The sequence below is a fragment of the Etheostoma cragini genome, chromosome 17, assembly GCF_013103735.1.
Source record: "Etheostoma cragini isolate CJK2018 chromosome 17, CSU_Ecrag_1.0, whole genome shotgun sequence".
NCBI classification, from domain to species: Eukaryota; Metazoa; Chordata; class Actinopteri; order Perciformes; family Percidae; genus Etheostoma; species Etheostoma cragini.
The window spans coordinates 303,307-323,150 of NC_048423.1; the positions used below are offsets into that span (position 1 = coordinate 303,307).

General features: G+C 40.9%; 1 protein-coding gene across 1 annotated transcript in view; it reads right to left on the reverse strand.

Moving 5' to 3' along the window:
• Positions 1-19,844, reverse strand: part of LOC117960516 (pro-neuregulin-3, membrane-bound isoform) — a 365,265-nt gene that overhangs the window by 11,542 nt on the left and 333,879 nt on the right. Inside the window, exons 4-5 of the mRNA XM_034898461.1 lie at positions 11,749-11,851; positions 7,011-7,137 (exon numbers count right to left, since the gene is read on the reverse strand). Coding sequence (XP_034754352.1) covers positions 7,011-7,137; positions 11,749-11,851 — 230 coding nt within the window. The remainder of the gene's footprint in view (positions 1-7,010; positions 7,138-11,748; positions 11,852-19,844) is intronic.

Below are 19,844 nucleotides of genomic sequence, written 5' to 3' on the forward strand. Positions count from 1 at the left end.
ACTGCCTCCGGAGTCCTCCTGGATAACATATCCCGGAAGGACTCCTTCTTCAGTCGGACGGCTTCCCTGACCACCGGTCAAGGTGATTGTCAAGAGAGGGGCAGAGCTGTCAACTGATCACCATCTGGTGGTGAGTTGGGTCAGGGGATGGGGGAGGACTCTGGACAGACCTGGTAAGCCCAAACGTGTAGTGCGGGTAAATTGGGAACGTCTGGAGGAGGCCCCTGTCCGACGGACTTTCAACTCACACCTCCGGCGGAGCTTTTCGTGCATCCCTGTGGAGGCTGGGGGCATTGAACCTGAGTGGACAATGTTCAAAGTCTCTATTGCTGAAGCTGCGGCGGGGAGCTGTGGACTAAGGGCCTTAGGTGCCTCAAGGGGCGGTAACCCACGGACACCCTGGTGGACACCGGTGGTTAAATTATTTTACATATTTAAAAATCAACACCCTTTATTGCAATGTATACACACACATCATCTGCATATCAACCTATCTCTCGGTCAGCTCTCTCTAATACTTCTCTTCGTCAAAATAAGACAGAAATGCCATGTAATTAATAATTAATAAGCCCATTCAAAGTCTGGGTTCATCACAGTAGGAACACTGATCTATGCAATTAAGTTCTCAGTACTTTGTACAGTTAAATAAAGACATATCTGAATAAAATGGAGATTTTAACCATATATAGAGATGGAGAATTACATATCACATGAAAAGCCAATCTGTTTAAGTAAAGAAAACCTTTTTACAATACACACAAGTACCTCACTCCTGCAACAAAACTACCATTTGGCTTGTAATATTAAAGTGATTTACAGTAAGTTCACAATCTTCTTTATTCTTAACAGATGTCATGGTTAGTCTTGTCTTTTTTGAGCAGAGTGAATAAGTCCCTATGGTGATTTCTGACCAAATTTATCACATGTCCTTCACTGAGTTCAGAAATCCATTCTTTCTATAATACTGCTATATATCTTCCTCTTTATTGCTTTCCATCCCCCTTGAATTCCGTTCTCATCTACAATGATCCATCCTTTGTCCCTCTCTCTGTCCATTTTTCAAGACAGGATATCTAAATCAGCACTACCATGCTACTGTGTTCTCCCTTTTAACTCTCTTCCTGTTGGTCCCCATTACTGAAGAGAGAAATATGCAATGAAACATAACAGGTCTTGTTCTTTATTCTGCACAATCAGTCGGTTGACAAGGCCGACTCCCTCAGATTCACAGCAGTAAAGATCTGTTGTGAACTCAGAGGAACACCGGACAACACAAGGAAAGGGCTTTAGGTTTTAATCTCCAAACGCCTAACAGATGTAACAAGAGGAGCGTTGGTTTGCTTTCTTATCTGCTACACAAACCTGTGAAAAGCGTGTGGTATGCATCTATACGACAGTAGCAGTTTTCTCTCAGCATTATCTCAGCATGGTCTAGACAGTAACGTCTCGCCTTATGCAACATAAGGTAAGATGGACCTATTTTTGTGCACAAAGTGTTTTTTTTTTATGTCTTTTGTCCAAGTTCTGAGTTTGATGTCTGACTAACAAGGTTGTCACCGATGCAATCTCTTTTCCCTCTGCAGGACACCAGCCTCATTAGTGTCATGGTTTCTGCCTTGATTAGGTGACCACTCACATGTTTGAAGGGTTTGTTATTTATAAAACCATGGCATGCATGCCATCTTTCTTATCTTTTATTCACACTGTATATACATTACCACATCCACTGAGGCAGGGTAGATGATTGGAAGGCAGGTCCATGAGGAACTCAGAGGGAGTGACTGAGTTGCATTTTTCCCCACGCTAAACAGGACTGGTTTTACCTCATAAGAAACAAAAGCCATATGTATATTTATTAAATTTACATGTAGCATACATTTGAACATTTTAGCATATTATTTAAGCAGTTGCACATTTTTGTTTCCCCATCCTGTACATATTCAAATATTTGTTCTTTTTACTTTATTCATATTATCATTTCATGTATATTGTATGTATGTATATTTTTCCTAGTATTTCATTTATATTAATATTCTCTGCTTTGTGACTGATTTTGCTGCTGTAACACCGGAATTTCCCATTTTTCTTGGGATCAATAAACATCTATCTATCTATCTATCTATCTATCTATCTATCTATCTATCTATCTATCAAATGGTGCTCGTTGTCGCTGTACTCAGGTGGAATCAGTCCGTGTTAGACCGGCCAAGGCGACTTTGACTTGTACTCTGCAACCCTGCGGCGTCTTCGATATTTCAGCGGTAAAATACAATGACATGTAAGTGTAGCAGTTTGTTCATCAACTTAGGCTTGGCCAGATGTCAGCAGTGAGAGTCCCCAACAAGGCCCCGGACCCCCACTGAGATTGAACCTTAATCCTAAACCCTGTCCCCTGCACATTCCACATATCTCGTTTCCTTTTGGTACTTTGTATACATCCCTCTACATTTTTGTCTATCCTGGACTACCCATACAGCCTCTTTTTTCCTTCTTAATATTAAATAGTTTATGTATTTATTTATGTAGGCATGTAAGAATGTAATTTTGTATTCCCATTGTTAAGCAGTTTAAATATTTAGTTATTGAGGTCTTCCCCCGCCGTGTTTTATTGGTAAAAATGAATGTTTTACCCAGGATTAACTTTGTGAGCCCAATGCTCTATGTTTTGACACCATGCTGTTGTTAATTCACAAAGACGCTTCCTGCTAACAGTTCTTCATTTCTCAGGCTGTGATAGAACTGAAAATATTAAGTTTTAAGTGGGACTTTATGCTGACAAATAAAAAAAATAAAAACAGAGAAGGATCTCATCAAATTCATTCATGTTCAAGAAGATAAGGATGGCAATATAACCACCCCTGCTAGTCCTAACTGAAGGAATCTCCAAATTTACCAAGTTACCAGCTTTGATGATCCAGTAAGAGGCAGAAATGTTGTGTTGAACATATATCGCCTATAGACTAATAGAGAGCTCTGCCTTCCAGCTCTGAGAAGAAAAGGGGCTTTCAATCTGTAAACGCCGACATTCTGGGCTTCAGCGTCTCTTATGTTTGAGTCTGAAAATAGATTGAGCCTTTAGAAAAAACGTTTGAGTAAACTGTGTGCATGTGTCATACAGAAATACTGAGGTCACCAGTATGAATGTTTTGTTTTCTCGCGAAGCTGCAGGCAAAGAAACTCTGATCTATCGCTCCATAAACACACACAGATACAACAGAGGAAAAAAAACAATCATTGCTTCGGCAGTGACGTCATGCAGAGTCCGGACATTTATGGTGCAAACGGAGCACATGAGCACATGTACGTGTGTGTTAGTGTACTGTAATGGAGGTTTTAATCTCTGAGATAGGGACTAGCATGTACGTTATGCCTCTGGCACTGAGGTTGGTTTGCACTGACAGACCATCCAGAGGGAAGCAGGACATGGTTATATGATTTGTGCAGAGATGCCACAATCAATAATAGCTTTACACACACACACACACACACACACACACACACACAAAAACACACATCTAAGCTTATCAGTAACTCGATAGGATCGTCTTGTTCATGATAGAGACAGAGCAGTTTCAATCATGTGGCAATGACAGACCGACTCTGCAGAGCACCTGTGGAATTCATGATGGGGTGATAAAACCTGATTGATGGAGAAAGATTGGCTCACTCAGAGCTGCTCTTCACTTCACTGCTTAATCAAATACTTCCAACAAAGGCCCCTGCGGCGCTAATCAGAAGAGCTTATTTTCTACATCAGGCTACTGCTGGATGGTTCTGCTGCCTTTCTCATGACCTATACCCGGTTATATGGGGCGTTGATCTACACGCAGATGTGCTTGAACACAATAAAATAAATCTAAATCTGTGTTAAAGTTAGGTAAGAGAAAGTCGAATCCCGATTTAATTGTGGTGAAGACCTGCGATAGAAAATGTAACAAAGAGTGAAAGACATTCAGCGGTGACCCCCCGCTGTGCGTGACACTGTGCATGCTCCTAAAACACAGCTAACCCCATGCTTGTTGCTCTGTGTTTAGTCTGTGGGTAGTTGATTGCCTGCAGACAGACATCAATGTGAATCTGGGTGCGTGGGCAAAATAAACACATGCAATTAATTTAGATGTAAGTTCCACAAAGGCTCTGGTAGAAAAAAAATTATTTACTCAAAAGCGACATTTATACAATGAAAATCAACAAAGAATAATCAGTAATTCACTAGCCAGTGTTAATAGAGCAATTGGCCAAATAAAAGCCCAAAGACTACTTTAAATAGTTACTATTATGTTTGGGTATAATGTGATTATATTGTGTTTGATTCAATTGTAAATCATAGTCCACTGTTTCTTTTCTATGCATATTTCCATCATTAATATGCAAAATAACAGAATAGGGATTATTATACATATTATTTTTATCATGCACATGCAATATTAAAACTGTTCACACCAGGATTTTAAACAAATTGTGTTCATTTTATATAGTTTTTTTCAGAATGTTAGCAGGCCAAATTCATTAAAAAGTCTCCAAACGAAGCAAAAGAACCAAAGCTGTGATTTCTCAGAAAGCAGCAGAGAGATATGACACAGCTGAAGTGAAGCGATAAAGTGCAGTGACCCATTTAAAGTTTGAACGGAGCTCTATAGCTGAAAGAAGGAGTTTAAAAAGCAGTAGTTTCTGAACATTCCTCCCTCTGACGTCACTTATAAGAAAAGTAAATAACAAATATTACGAAGAATATGAAAGATACTGCAGTGAAAGTAAAAGCTATAATGTAATAATGTCATTTTAAGATTTGAAGTCTCAAGTTGAACGTCTGCACCTGTCGTTAAGTGTCTACAATGGGAAACGGAGGTAGAATAATAATGACTAAGAACAACATGATGTGATTGGTCTTACTGTCAATAACTGCCAGGTTGATAAATATACAATATCAGTTTGCATGTGGGCACATTGATGGTTTGTAGTTGCACATTAAATCTCTCATTTCTTCCTAATTACTGGAACATTTAGGCTGAAACTGAAACATGATATGATGCACATCTAAAGGCTGAACAACACAAGATCTAAATCCATGAAAAAGGTGGAACGGCTGCCATTCCCTCGATGTTCACGTACACCTGGAAGCCAGTCGGTCCGTGGCAGAGCGCTCAGCTTGAGGGAAATAAGAGGTGGCACACACGACACACCGTCTTCACAAACTCCAGATTTTACAGATTACTTTCAAGCTTTGGTTAGCTCCGTCTCCATCTTTATTTTATCTGAACCCTTTGTGAACTGAAACTCAAGATCCCAAGGCATGAATGCCCTTGTGTTTCCCAGCCTATCAGCTGGAGATTAAAGTCGACAGTTCCTCTGTGCTCAGTCCTGCTCCATTCAGACACCTTTACCTATGTGACCAGTTGATACAAGTTAGGCTGCTAATCGTTTTCTACAGCGTATTGCTGCCTTATGCCTGCACTCTATGAGCATCTGTTGACCAGCCTCTTGGTGAAATAAGGTCAACGTGCATCAGAAAGCTGGACCATGATGTTGGTAGAAAAAGGTAAACAACATATAACTTATGCTGTTATACAAAATACATACTGTACATTTTTCCAAAAAAGTCCAGACGCTTTTACCCTCCTGACATTTACTTATGCCAATAATCAAAATAATATTATACTCTTATAATATATTTATTGATTTTACACCCACAGCAATGATACACAAGCATTTGTGTTCCTCCTATAGGCAAAACATACAACAACATAAACATACTAAACATCTTGTCCTCTATATAATCTTTGACCCCAGACTAGTCAGAATTGGAGGATTTTTCCAACTCTATACTCTTTGCTGTCGTTTGGATGCCCATATAAGGCATGATGTGTAACAAACCTGTCTTCCTATCCGTCAACAAACTCGCAATGCATCATGGGAGATCTACCAAAGACATGGAGCACGGAGCTAGCGGTAGAAATGAGCGAAAACGTGATAAATCATGTACGTCAAGTGGATAAATCTTGGATGTAACAGTTTGGATTTAATGCTCAACGACCCCGAAAAAGGCACAAGTTCCAGGCTGGATAGAAAATCCCCTGTAGAGGCTAGAAAGAACCGGAAGAGACCTCCTTGACCGCTAGCTTGTTAGCATTTAGCTGCAAAAATCGGTAAGTTTCTGTCTTTTATAATTATTTAATGGTTAACGTCTTTGGTCGTATACGACCCGTACGTCTGCAGAGGGTTAATGTTTTCATGGTGGATTGAGAGCACTGAGGTACATATACAGTACATGTGCTTTGCCTCATTGAAATTTTTCATCATGCCCTTGGAGGAAGCATACAGTTTATCCAATAAAGCTTTCAACCTGTGTAGATTACAGGTAATTTATATAACAAACATGTAAAAAGGATCAAAGGTAATTCATGTCCAATGCTGCACAATGCCTACAAACCCCCCAAGGCAATGGAAGATGTGGATTCAACTGACTTCAAATGAATGTGATGTTTTCCATGCCAGCTACTCAGAAACACACATCTGGGAGAGATGCTATGACAAAGAGCGCTGAGAAGATGATGAATACCACTGCTAGCCAGCACCGTGCTCCCAAACCACTGAACGATTGCTCACTCAAAGACCTGTGAGGCTCGGCGGAGACGGGAACACAAGCTGATCCATAGGCACGGGGAGACGAACTCAATGCTAGACGCTCATACTCTGAGGTGTAATAGGAATCTGTATATGTCTGATATGTGATTATCTCTTCAGGGCCGCTGCAACCAGATATCACAGTGTGACTGTCTGCAGTCTCTCTGATTCTTAACCAGAAAAGGTTCCAGTTGATATAAGACAAGGTATGCTGCCTTCCAGACATCAGTTCACACCCAGCCTTTAAAGAAACTGAATTGGAGCCCCCTGACTTACACACATTACTATGTTTTCCAGGTATGTACATGAGTTTGGGTGTCTTTATAGAAGGCAGCGACACTTTAAAAGAAAGTCAAGATGGACAAAAGGAAAGCGGCAGTTGTCACCTCATGCATTTGCAGGGTTGAGTTCGGGGTCCTCATCTTGGCATCCAGGGCATTGTGGGAATTAGCAGTGTAGTTTTTCAAAGTGCGACTCTCCTTCAGGTGTGCCTGGAGCTTCTCTCTGCGCCTCCTGAAGAGAGAGAATAAAAAACAGATGAAGCAGAAGTGGAATGTATCTCAGCAGAGCTTCGCCCACTGGCAGCTAAACCACTGAGAGTCCTGTGTAGGTCTGCAGCTTCCATCCCAACCAATCTCTATATTATATTATTGATTATTGAATCATATACTTTGTGTATCTTCATTATTTTTTCCATTACAAGTACTTACTTTTTCAATATTATTAATGGTCACAGGTAGATATAATTTATATTATGGGTATCTACTTTTGCACAATTATTTCAATTACATATTCAATTCAATTTTAATGTTACTCACTTACACCGCAATATTGTTTTCTGTACCATGGCAACCACACTTTACAAAACCTTTATCTGACGCCACTTTACCTTCTGTCTACCTTCTGCTCATTGTCTATTGTTTGTTTGTTTGTTTACTTGTGTGTGTGTTTGTTTTTTCTGCTTTAATTGTAGAAAATGCTGCTGTAATAAGAGAATTTCCCCACTGTGGGATGAATAAAGTAGAATCTAATCTAATGTAATCATCAAATGGTGTCCGGGTAACACTGGTTTTGAGTTGCAAAACTGTACAAAAGTATATGGAATTAAAAAAAAGTACACCAAATCCAAAGATTATCCTCACTCAGGCCAGTTGTTCCAACAGTGAGTCCAATAGTTTCAAAAAACTTCAAACATACAGTTAGTTACGGAATAAAACACTTAGCTTTCATTTTCTACATTAACACACAACTAAGTTCAACAACTGAAGGACTGGGCCTTTATCCTTCTTTGCTTTTCTAAATGACCAAATATCATGTGTCATTCTTATAAAGGACTGCTGTTTTCACTCATCCACCAATATGCTTTTAAAATATGAGTCAGACGCTGAGGAGGAATGCATTCTGCCAGTCTCATGCCCTTGAGGATAGAGAAGGGAACACAGTGAGCTCTTGACCAAAGGAGCTTTCCATCTATACAACTCCTATCCTCCTTAAGCAGTTAAAATACTTTGATAAAAAAACTGTTTACATGACGCTTCTCCATTGACTCCATTTAAATAATTCAGTTTTGAGGTCTGGAGTCTTCATTCCTCAGATGTGTGTGTTGTTATGTCTTGAGTATGCTTTGTAAAATGTAGTGCAAAGACACTAAAGGATTGAAGTCATTGACTGGAAAACTAATGAGCTCGGTCCTAATCTTACAGTACACAGCTGCAGACCTGAATCCTAACACGATGTCTGCAGGTCCGTGTTGTATGAGGGTTGTAATCGGATTTCTTACATTCATCTGAAAGAGGCTCTTCTGGTTTGTGTTTCTGACCAGTGTTCGTTACATTCTCTTAATCACTACACCAGTAACCCAAGCTTGTGCCATTACACTGACTGCTCTAAACCCTTTTTATCACCACTTTGCTGTGCCGAGGCGGAGGTGTGCTCATTATCAGATGCAGCTGGTGAAGCTCTCTGCTGAGTGACAGCGATGTAATGCAGAGTTTACACAACAGCCTCATAAGCTCCTCTTCCTCTCCACCTCCGTGGCACTTTAATTAGATTTTCTCAGAAGAAGGCTGCGCCATTTGGTACACACTGTTTTGGGAACAATGTTCACTTAATATAAAAAGTCCATTATCTCTTCAAAAGCCTTTGCACAATCTGTCTATTTCATGCTCCAGCATGAAAAAAAATGTATGCCTGCTCTTTTTGATAGAAGCATGTGCTTTTTCTGCAGAAAAGTAACATCAGAACTTGAATGATGTCAGTTAAACATCCCCAACTTCTTCTAACCAGCCTGATGTCGGTATCTGCAACTAATCACCACGTTATGTTTGGCAGAAAGATCAGTCTCTGGTAACATCACCTTTGTTACCCCATTTACAAGTTAATAATGCTACATCCTGTCTTTTAATTACACCTGTTGGGATTATATGCCTTGTTAGATAAGATCCAACAAAGGTCCTCCACCACACTAACCAGGGGTGTTTGAGTTGCCATCTTAAACCTCTTAAACTACACAGCAGAGATTGGAACTTGAGTTTGAGAGTTGGACTTGGACGGTAGTCTACCTACACATGTACTGTCCCTCCTCGGCGCTGTGGTCTGGTCCACACAGCATCAGGGGAGGGGAGAAAAACAGGCTCTGGTTTATTGGCGTTTCTTTAAACCAATCACACTCGTCAAAATAACCTCGGGAAGGAACTTTAAGCAGTTAACCAAAGTCCTCATAAATCCACCGAAGATTAAAAGGTCAATTGGAGGAAAATGGAAGGTAATGGACAGCAGTCCTGGAAGTGGACCGTAGCAGATCTAGACTACAAACACAGTGACTGGAGACTCATCCTCTGTTTCAGACCTGTCCTCAAAAGACTTCAGACTCAACCTCGACATATGAGACCTGTGAACAATCTTTATGTATTTTATTTTTATTTTTGTGTTGTTAACTTAACAGCTGATGTGTGAAACTTTTGTCTCCCCGCTCTGACTGTGAGCGTAATTACACGAATACTGTCGACGTGCTTAAGAAAAGCCTATAGATTCATGATAACGCACTGCCGCTTTGCTCTCACCCCCTACCTGCCTCACAAAGTACTTGATACTGCAGGTAGACTGACGTACCGTGCAACCAATCAGAGAGCCAGAATAAGCAGCTACGCTGTGTAGAGCTGAGAGTGAGTGAGCGAGGTTGGCTGACGGCACCACGTCTACTGCTCAGATAACTCTATGTTGGAGTCAATAAACTACTCATTCTGAGTACAAATGAGCTGCATCGTCACACTTCTGATGCTAAGCCAGGTCTCTACTGCAGCTTCTTGCCTTCAGAAAATGAAAAATACAAATCAAGGTGACGTGACAGACCTGGACAATCAAGAATATTTCACCTTTTTGGCCCTAAACCTCTTTGGTTGCCTTGTTTGGATGTTTAGGATCATTGTCATGCTGCTGTGTCCTTAACTTGGGGGACTGTGTATAAAAACAGACATGAGTCAACACCCTAAAACCCACTTAAAGAAAGCTTAACCCTCGTGTTGTCTTCCCGTTAACCATGAACTTGTCTTTCCAGGTCTAAATTGAACATGAATATTTTTTGTGTGTTTTTCCGATGTTTTTGTTGCTTTTTCTGATTTTGTTGTCACTTTTTCCAGCTTTTGGTGCTTTTTTTAAAACCTGAGCTGGTTTAATAACAGGTTTTACATTTATTCTTGGAATTTACGGTCACCAAACCTCATTTATATTAAATTATACATACATTTTTAGTTTAAAAAGCAGAAATTATGAATTATTTTGACTAATAGTTGAGATCAGAGGATGTTGAGTGGATCACAGATGGGTAGATGTCAGAGTTTATTCCGGAAACTGTTTTAAAATTATTTAAAAAAAACAAGAATTCAAATGCTACAAGATTCAATAAAAAAACACCAAAAATTCAATGAAAATAATCATTAATTTTACCTGAAGAACGTGTGGAATGTCGCCCTTTGGAGAGCGCTGACGACAGCAGTGTGTTGAAGAATAATTTGTCTTTCATTGAGCTGTGTCTTTGACTGGCTCTTTTTATTTTCACGGTGTGAGAAAACCTTCAACGTTATCTGTATTCAAGTCACTCAGATTTGCATGAACACTTCCTCCCAATCTGCATGCATCTTCTCCGTTGAGAAGGGTAGTTTCCTGACTCAATTACGGATTCATTGAAAGTGCCTGTCCATCATGTCTTTATCCGATTATCTAGTTGTCAGGCTGCTCACTCACTCACACCATTATATTACAGAGGGAAGCCTATGGAATTACCGTGCCATCTATCACAGCCTGCTCCATATACACTCCCAATGACAGACTGCCGTTACAGACTGCATGTTTGACCCCTCCTGTTGAGAATATCGAACCTCTCCAGGCAAGCTAGGCAAAGTTCTCGCAGCCGGGAACGGATGTAGGCCATTCAAATGCCAATTAATGTGCACACACAGGTCATGCACTGCAGAAATATGCAGGGAGAGAAGGACAGAAAGAAGAGATGGAGAGCGAGCAAAAGCCACACGAGCTGACCTTTGAGTTATAATGGGATATGAATGTGTGTGTGTGCACGTAATGAGATTCACAAATTATTGCAAATACCCAGTGTGGGATTTCATTCAAGACGTTTGATGCCTCCACATGTTCCATCGGCCTTCACTAAATTAACAAAATGTCTCCTTGGGCATTTGGTCCGCCCACACCCAACTGAGTTTATCAGCAAAATATTGTCCCATTTGGCTTACTTCAGGATACTTCATTAATAAAGTAAGTTGGAAAGTTTATAAATCCTTGGAGCAACTTTCAGATCAAATGAAAGCAGGAAAACTGATGGTCGGGATGAAATTACATGTCACTGCAACTAATTTAACTGCCACCATATTCACGAGAATAATTCCAAAGGTCACATTTGGGCATCGCTGGAAATATGGAATCCATATGCGAGTTGGTGGAAAATGTCCAATTAAAGTCTGTTATCTTTATTTGTGTGTGTGTGTGTGTGTGTGTGTGCCTTACTGTTGTTATGTCATTCAAAACTGTTAATTGACACAATTTCCATACACACAGGGGGTTAATATCTACAGTATACACGTGTTTTTGTGTGTGTGTGTATCTTCTCACTTGTTGCGGCAGTAGAGGGCCATGCACAGGGTCCCCAGGAGGCTGATCGCCATAGCGATGGACGTGATTGACAGCACCTGTCTCTTGTACACCTCTTTGCTTTCTGTGGGGACAAAAAACAGAAGACGGCGTCACATCGATGTTTGAACAACACACTTTTTTGGATAATTAAGTCATAGATCACGTACTTATCGGAACAACAGGTGGTGTGTGTGTGTGTGTATATCTCTGCAGAGACGGAGTTAATACTAAATTAATTCTATCCAGATATCGCTCCGTGATACAAAATTACACTCTTTTGAGATTTGCCCTCGTTGTTTACAGCACCCAGACAGCCCGCTCAAACCACCAAACAACCTGTTGCGGCGCAACAGCTCTCTGGAGCTGTTTTGTATCTGCCTTGCAGATCCTTTCCCGTACAAGTGTAATTACTGTTGTGATAAATGAAGCAAATTGAAATAAAATAAAAACTATAAACCCATTTACAATACACAAACACCTATTACCAATTCTCCAGCAACACCTGCTGTTCTTAGTTACCGCACAGCCGTTTCAGCTCATTTTATCAGCTCCACAACATCGAGTGATGGTCCAATAGACGTCGAGTGCTTTTGAAATGGATGCCACATGTAATGGAGCTTGAATACACGAAGAGAAGAAGAGTTATGGCGCCAACGGACGCCATTAGCGGAGAAAAATGGATGCTGTCTCGTTGGCTACGAACAAGTAAATCTGTTGCCTTCGGATGCATTAATAGGCGATCGATCAAGTTTTATTTAGCGAGGCTCAGACCTTGGAAAAGCAAGGAGATGACACAAGGTGTTGGGCTTCTGCTTTGAGGTGATTGAGACAATTCTTTACTGTGGATGGGTTTGAACGGCCACTTAAGTAGAAAAAAGATAACGTTCTTCACTAGCTTCGTTCTCGGTGTGTAAGCTCAGAAAATCGCTGCTGGGGGCTGCAGAACACACCCGCAACCTTCTTCTTCTTCTTCTTCTTCTTCTTCTTCTTCTTGTTGTTCTTCTTCCACAGAGGAACACAACTGCAGCCAGTGCATCTTGCTCAAGGGCAACCTGACATCAGAGTGTCACTAATTCACAACCACGTCAAGATTTTCAAGCCTGTCTGGGAATTCAAACCGAGGAGCTCTCAGCACGAACTTACTGACGGAGCCTTTAAGCTACTGATGCCCACACAGATATTGCATAACCAATCATACATGCAGTATTTCATACTTAATACCCGAAAAAACTGATGTCAGAGTCTATAAGTGCATTGTCAGTGCATCTTTTTCTCTCCTCTGTGTCCCTATTTGTCTCCTTCCATGCTCTTGTGGAATTTAACTAAGTTCATTTACTCAAAAACTGTACTAAAGACTTTTCTTTTAGTGCTGCTTTTACTTCTATACTTCCACTACATTGTACTGTGTACTCCACTACATTAATCTGGCAGCTTCAGTTATGTAGAGAGTAGATTTTTGCACATATGCACATGTAGGTTATATAATAACATGTTTTACTATATGTACAGTATACACAGTGCATCACTTAGAGAGTTACCACTTTAAAGGAGTACTCCATCCATTTTATATTGCACTTTCATAAAGTTAGGTGACTCACAATAGTCGTGATAATTTAAAAACGGTCAAAATCAGAGCAAAAGAAGACAAGATGTCCTATATTTTTATTTATGGGTCAAGCTCCAAAAACACTTCCCAGAGTGCCACTTCTAGCATCTTTTCATTAGACCCTTCCTGCTGGATAAATGTCTCAAATTATGTTTACAACTTAATGCCCCTCGTTTTAGGGAGTCTCGAAGCCCCCGCCGAGATAACCTAAACGCAGCTGGGTTCATTTCTCTCTGCAGAGCTGCACAAGCCACAGTATACAACTGTTATGCATCTAGTGCCTTTCTGAGCTGCAAATTAATAGTTTGGCAGAATAATCTTAACTTTCATCAGCATCTCTCATTAGTAGACACTTGTTATCAAGTGTCTAAAGTTCAGCACAGCACTATTTTGACAAATTATGCAACTGTTTTTTCACAAGATGAGTAGTCTATTACCCCCGATGTTCCACTTCTGGGAATGCTCAGGTGTTGCCAAGGACTCTGGTTACCTGGTCCTCAGATCTCTGCAGGGTAAATCCAGACAGCTAGCTAGACTATCTGTCCAATCTGAGGACTCTGGTTACCTGGTCCTCAGATCTCTGCAGGGTAAATCCAGACAGCTAGCTAGACTATCTGTCCAATCTGAGGACTCTGGTTACCTGGTCCTCAGATCTCTGCAGGGTAAATCCAGACAGCTAGCTAGACTATCTGTCCAATCTGAGGACTCTGGTTACCTGGTCCTCAGATCTCTGCAGGGTAAATCCAGACAGCTAGCTAGACTATCTGTCCAATCTGAGGACTCTGGTTACCTGGTCCTCAGATCTCTGCAGGGTAAATCCAGACAGCTAGCAAGACTATCTGTCCAATCTGAGGACTATGGTTACCTGGTCCTCAGGTCTCTGCAGGGTAAATCCAGACAGCTAGCTAGACTATCTGTCCAATCTGAGGACTATGGTTACATGGTCCTCAGGTCTCTGCAGGGTAAAACCAGACAGCTAGCTAGACTATCTGTCCAATCTGAGTTTTCTGTTGCACGACTGAAACAACCTTTTAACGTACACGTACAGCCCAGAACAAGGTCTTTCCCGAGGCTATTTTGAAGCGGCGCCGTGGCTCCGTCTGACACTTAGCCCCGCCCAAGATGATTGTGATTGGTTTAAAGAAATGGCAATAAACCAGAGCACGTTGTTCTCCCATCCTGGAACACTGTGTGGACCAGACCCTCCTCCACAGTGCTGGGGAGGAGGGTCTGGCAATGGGAGACTACAGGATGAGTGACAAGTCAGCTGACCTTTATTAGAGTTCCACTTTTGAAGTAGAAGTCACTTTTTTTTGCAAATTGTGAGGCTACTAGGCTGCTATATAATCGTAGAAACAGCCTACTTAAGGTGTTATTTTTCCATAGGAGAGTGCTTTCCCACCAAAAGTCAATGTAAGATTCTAGCAACCGTGACCTGAATCGTTTCCTAACCTTATGTAACTCCGGGGTGTTAGATCTAAACACTCCTATGCGTGATTATGGGCAGCTACAAATGATGACTTTTATTATTTAAATGCATGGCATCAGAGTGGGGCTCTAATGTAAAGAGGAAGATGACGAGTAGAGAGGAGTAGAGATAGAGAAGTATTCATCCACGTGCTTTTTACAGTGCAATTTTCTTTCATGCCAGAAAAGAAGAAAAACAAATCTCATAAGTGTTTTTATAGGTTTTTGCTGAAGTGGAAAAGATGCTACTTTGACACTGGGAACTGAAGGTGACAAAAAACCAGATTTATTTTTTAAAGAAACGGTGATGCTGGAGACTTCGATGGAAGACAAGGACAAGGATGGAAGGAAACAGTAGGAATTTCTAACTTGGCTGTTTATCACATACAGTCAGACTTTAAGTTATATATGCACTCAGCATGCTAGGTGTGAGGCCAATCATAAATAGCCTACGTTACCGAGGTCAAACTGCACTTCAGCCCCGCTCCCACGTCCTTGTTTGGATGCACCTACTCTATGCACACACACACTCTCTTGATGTGAATAAATCATATAGTTTGAGAGAGGAAAAGCATGTTCATGTTCCATCTGTGGGCCATGAAGTCACATCTTCTATCATTTCCACCTCAAACCTCCGGTTCTGCCCTGCCGATTGCTTATTTACAGCAACATATAGAAAATCATTTATATTTTACAATAAGCTGGTGTTGCAGCAGCGTTATAGAAGTGTCGCTGTGACCTTTTTTTATGTGTGTGTGATTATATATACATCCAGAAATAAGTTGACAGCAGGCATGTTTCCTTACAGGTGAGCTGGCTGGAACGAGAGAAATCAATAAGTGATGGAGGAAGTGGTGAAACAGCCTTGGCTTATAGCCAATACAGATTAAAGCCAGAGCTTTTATTGCCTCTAGCGTGCTAGAATTCATATTATCTGATACACAAACACAAATATAAATATAGACCTTGCTGAATTGCTGACAATCATGGGCTGAGAACTCTCTCTTTCTGGCCAGAGAGCTCCATTCTTCCAGCTGTCAGACTGTGTTAAAGGGTCTACCGAATTTCAAGTGAAGAAGCATTTTGCAGATACTTTTATCCAAACTCAGCTTTTTTTGAATATCTGTCTCCTGGATTTCAGCTATCACAGCAATCAAGTGGAAGTTAGTCTGGCATTGGCAGACCTTCCTCCACAGTGCTGCTGATCTGGCTAGTCCACACAGCATCCCGGGATGGGAGAGAAACATGCTCTGGTCTAAAACTTACCCTGCAGAGATACCGTATGAGGAGCAGTTAACAGAAATCCATCGGAGTTTAAAATTCCAACGAAAATAAAGTGTAAAGTAATGGACATCCAGCCACAAAAAAAGGAACATATGGTGGAATTTCTAAATAATAACATAAGTGGAATCCTAAAAGTGTAAAGCCGGGGATATGGACTAAGTGGAAGTGAATTTGCTTGCTCTAAGAATATCCTGGTGCTTGGTCAATGTCTTAGGAACGTCTCTGAGACAAACATCTAACAACCTGGTCAACTAAAACATCCTGCATGGCTGATGCACTTCAAAATATGATTCATTTAATTTTGGGTGAACTGACCCTTTAAGCTACTGTCCAGATTTCCCAACGCCTATGTTTTTTTGAAGGAAGTTGTGTGATTATTCATTACTATAAATACAGTGAATCACCAGCTATTGTCATAATAAATGCACCCTTGTTCCATCAAGCACACAACGATGAGGAAAACACACAAACACCTGCAAACAGTACAGTCAAACTATTGGTGACAGCCCACCCCAATACAACACACACACACACACACACACACACACACACACACGTACAAACATACACACACACGCAGAGGTGACTTAAGTTTGGGGCCAGGCTGAGAAGGCGTCATGTGTGTCTCTCTCTCCCCTACTGAGAGGACTTAAGTGTGCATAGTGTAGATCATGACATACACACACAGGAGCACATGACACCAAGCTGCACTCGGCAGCGCTTCAGCACATCTCTTCCATCATTATCAGCATTTTCCTGTATCAGAGTTTGGGACTTCGACCCTCGAGTTGAGGCTCACTTTCAACTTTGTTTTCCATTAAGCTTGACTGGGGTGCCCTCTTCAGAATCCTCCCTAAAGGACCTGAGCCCATGGCTGTGCCAGGTTTGTGAGTAATTCAAGGGTTTTTATCTAATGTTTTGGACATATGGACGAGTCAGACAGCTGGCAAGCACTGACACTGCCAAGTGCACATATTAGGTTAAGGTTTATTAAATGATGTTACATTTGTACAATTAGGGAATAAATCCTGGCCTCTAGTTTGAGCGCAGTAACATTTAATGTTTAGTGGCAGCACGTTGGAAGTGGTTCAAGGTTGACGTAGTGGCAGAATTGGGATGATTGATGGTGACGGACGTAAAGGTCAGTTTTGGCTAACTGCGACACAAACAAACTACCCGACAGGTCACAGCTGAGCACAACGCAACTTCAGATCAATATGGTTTCAAGTTGGGTTTGGAGCCTTCAGACAGTTCGGATATCACCATGATCCTGAGGTGCAGCTCAGTGCTGCATGCTTTTCTCGTCTTATTGCATCATATCTCGTGTTCCTAACAGTCTTAATGGTAATTAATCCAAAAGGATTTTTGTTTTTTCGATACCTATTTAATCTTTAACCCTTGTGCTGTCTTCCCGTCAACCATGAAAATAACGTTTCGGTCACTTTTTTCCAACATTTTTATTGCTTTTTTCCCCCCACATTTCTGTCACTTTTTTTTAATATTGTGGGTGTTTTAAAAAAAATGTTTTTTCCAAAGTTATCTGGACATTTTCAACGTTTATTTTGAAGGCCCATTTTTTTGTGAGAAAAAAAAAAAAGTGACTAAAAACGGACAACAAGTCAGGGGTCTTCAATGTTTTTTAAGTCATGGACCCCTTAATGAAGCGGAAATGGAGAAGGGACCCCCTATTATATATATTGTATATGAGTAAGTTGCATATTAAACTGGCTCTGCAATAAAGTGTAGGACAGCCTAAAGCCTTTATACATACTGTATTGCTTTGGGGTGCATACAATACTAAGCTGCTAAAATAACTGACATTCCTATATTTATACTTCATGTTGTAATGTCAAACATCCTCGTAGCCCAGTGAATCCTTCATCTTACCTGTGGATGGTTACCTTGGGGGATACCTCACCTACGGGTTGAATACATTTATTTTTTTCTACTAATATGTTGGGCTCATGTTTATGTATATTTTAAACAAAAATAAGATTAAACCATAACTTGGCCCCCCCCTGCAGTAACTCTGAGGACCCCCTAAGGATTGCGGACCCCCTTTTGAAGATCTCTACTGTACTATATATCCTATCTATGTCAAGAGCAGCTGAGACTGACAGGAACGGATGAACGAGAACATAACAAGTGGAAGGAGAGATTAGAGGACACGGACAGACAGGCCCGGATTCTTCAGCGGCTGCCTCGCCCCCCCGAGCATCAGCTCTTCATGTGTCAGGGTGCAGACTGCTGATGGGGGATAAAAACCTGTATTTATTCAGGTCTGCTGTGCAACAGTGAGCATGCTCTCTGGTCCCAGTCCTTTACTCTATTACCCAAATGGCTTCATTCCCCCATTTACATACTGAATGTGTTTCAGTGACTGGAGCTGTTGTTTTCGTGGGGGCGTTTCTTTCTATCTTTCTCTCTTTTATTCTTCTTACATCCTGTGCTGAAACACCAGGGGTATCAGGCCTTTGCTGTCATGGTCCCGGGACTGTGCAGCCCCCCCTCTTCATACTGTAATATTAGGACTGCCCTGACAATTGAGGCTTGAAAGGCCTTATTTGCCTTTTTATCCGTGCTACTTGTCTTTACACATGCAATTTTTAACCTTGCCATTAGAACTTTTATACACTGCAACCAAATAAAAATTTGTCTGAATTCACCAAAAAATTTAAAACTTATATCTATGTTAAATTTTAAATAGGTTTATAACGTTATTACAATGATACATCTGTTATTTTACACCTTTTTGCACAGAAGGTACTGCATTTTATATGTCTGTCAGCAGCAGTAACATCTTATTTAAAAAAGAACAAAGCTGCGCCTCCAGGAATTTAAAACTAATTCACAGAAAAATAAAATAAAAAAAAAACATACTGTTTGATTAAAAAGTGATCTCTGGAAAGACACCAGTGTGATTGCTACGACTCACTCCGCATTACTTCTGTCTGTCTTTCATCTCTCCTGTTCCTCTCCCATTTCTTCTAGACATTGAGCAGATTAGGACTTATTTTCCAGTCACGATGTGTGTCAGTCCTTAAGTTGCCAAAGCGTTGTGAAATGACATCTTTTTGTACTTCGTCTCCACATGGAGAAGACAACTGAATGACATAAATGTCACTAACTATTTACAGTGTATGTGTATTTATACAGTCCAGGCCATAGTTTATATGTATACTGTATACACCCACCTATCTATATATGTGTATAATGTGTGTTTGCTTGTGTCTTGTCTTCAAATGTGTCAACTTACTGTAGCTCCATTCATCTTTTTCTTCCAGCACAAACACTATTCAAACCCTCTGGCTGGATGTTGAATATCAACATGACTCACAATCCACTGCACCCCAAAAATAGCTGCCTGCACCACCTTTCTCTTACACTGATTTACAACCAGGTGGAACGTCAGTGCAGTCGGAGCTCTGTGATATATATATATATATATATATATATATACATAAAATACAGGAAATATTGATGCCCAGGCGACTGACTAGAGACAGTAAATACTTTGCCCCCTTTTTGTCAAGCGATTTATAAAATGCATAAAGATGAAGTAAGAATCCGGGAGTTCTTGACTATATCCTCTGTTTTATTTAGCCCTGTGTGCGTGGGTGATGGCCTGGGTGGAGAGATCTCAACCTTCAGACACCTCTTTTCTAATTTTACCCTCAGAAACTGACTCTGGAGGAGGGGGGGGGGGGGGGGGGGGGGG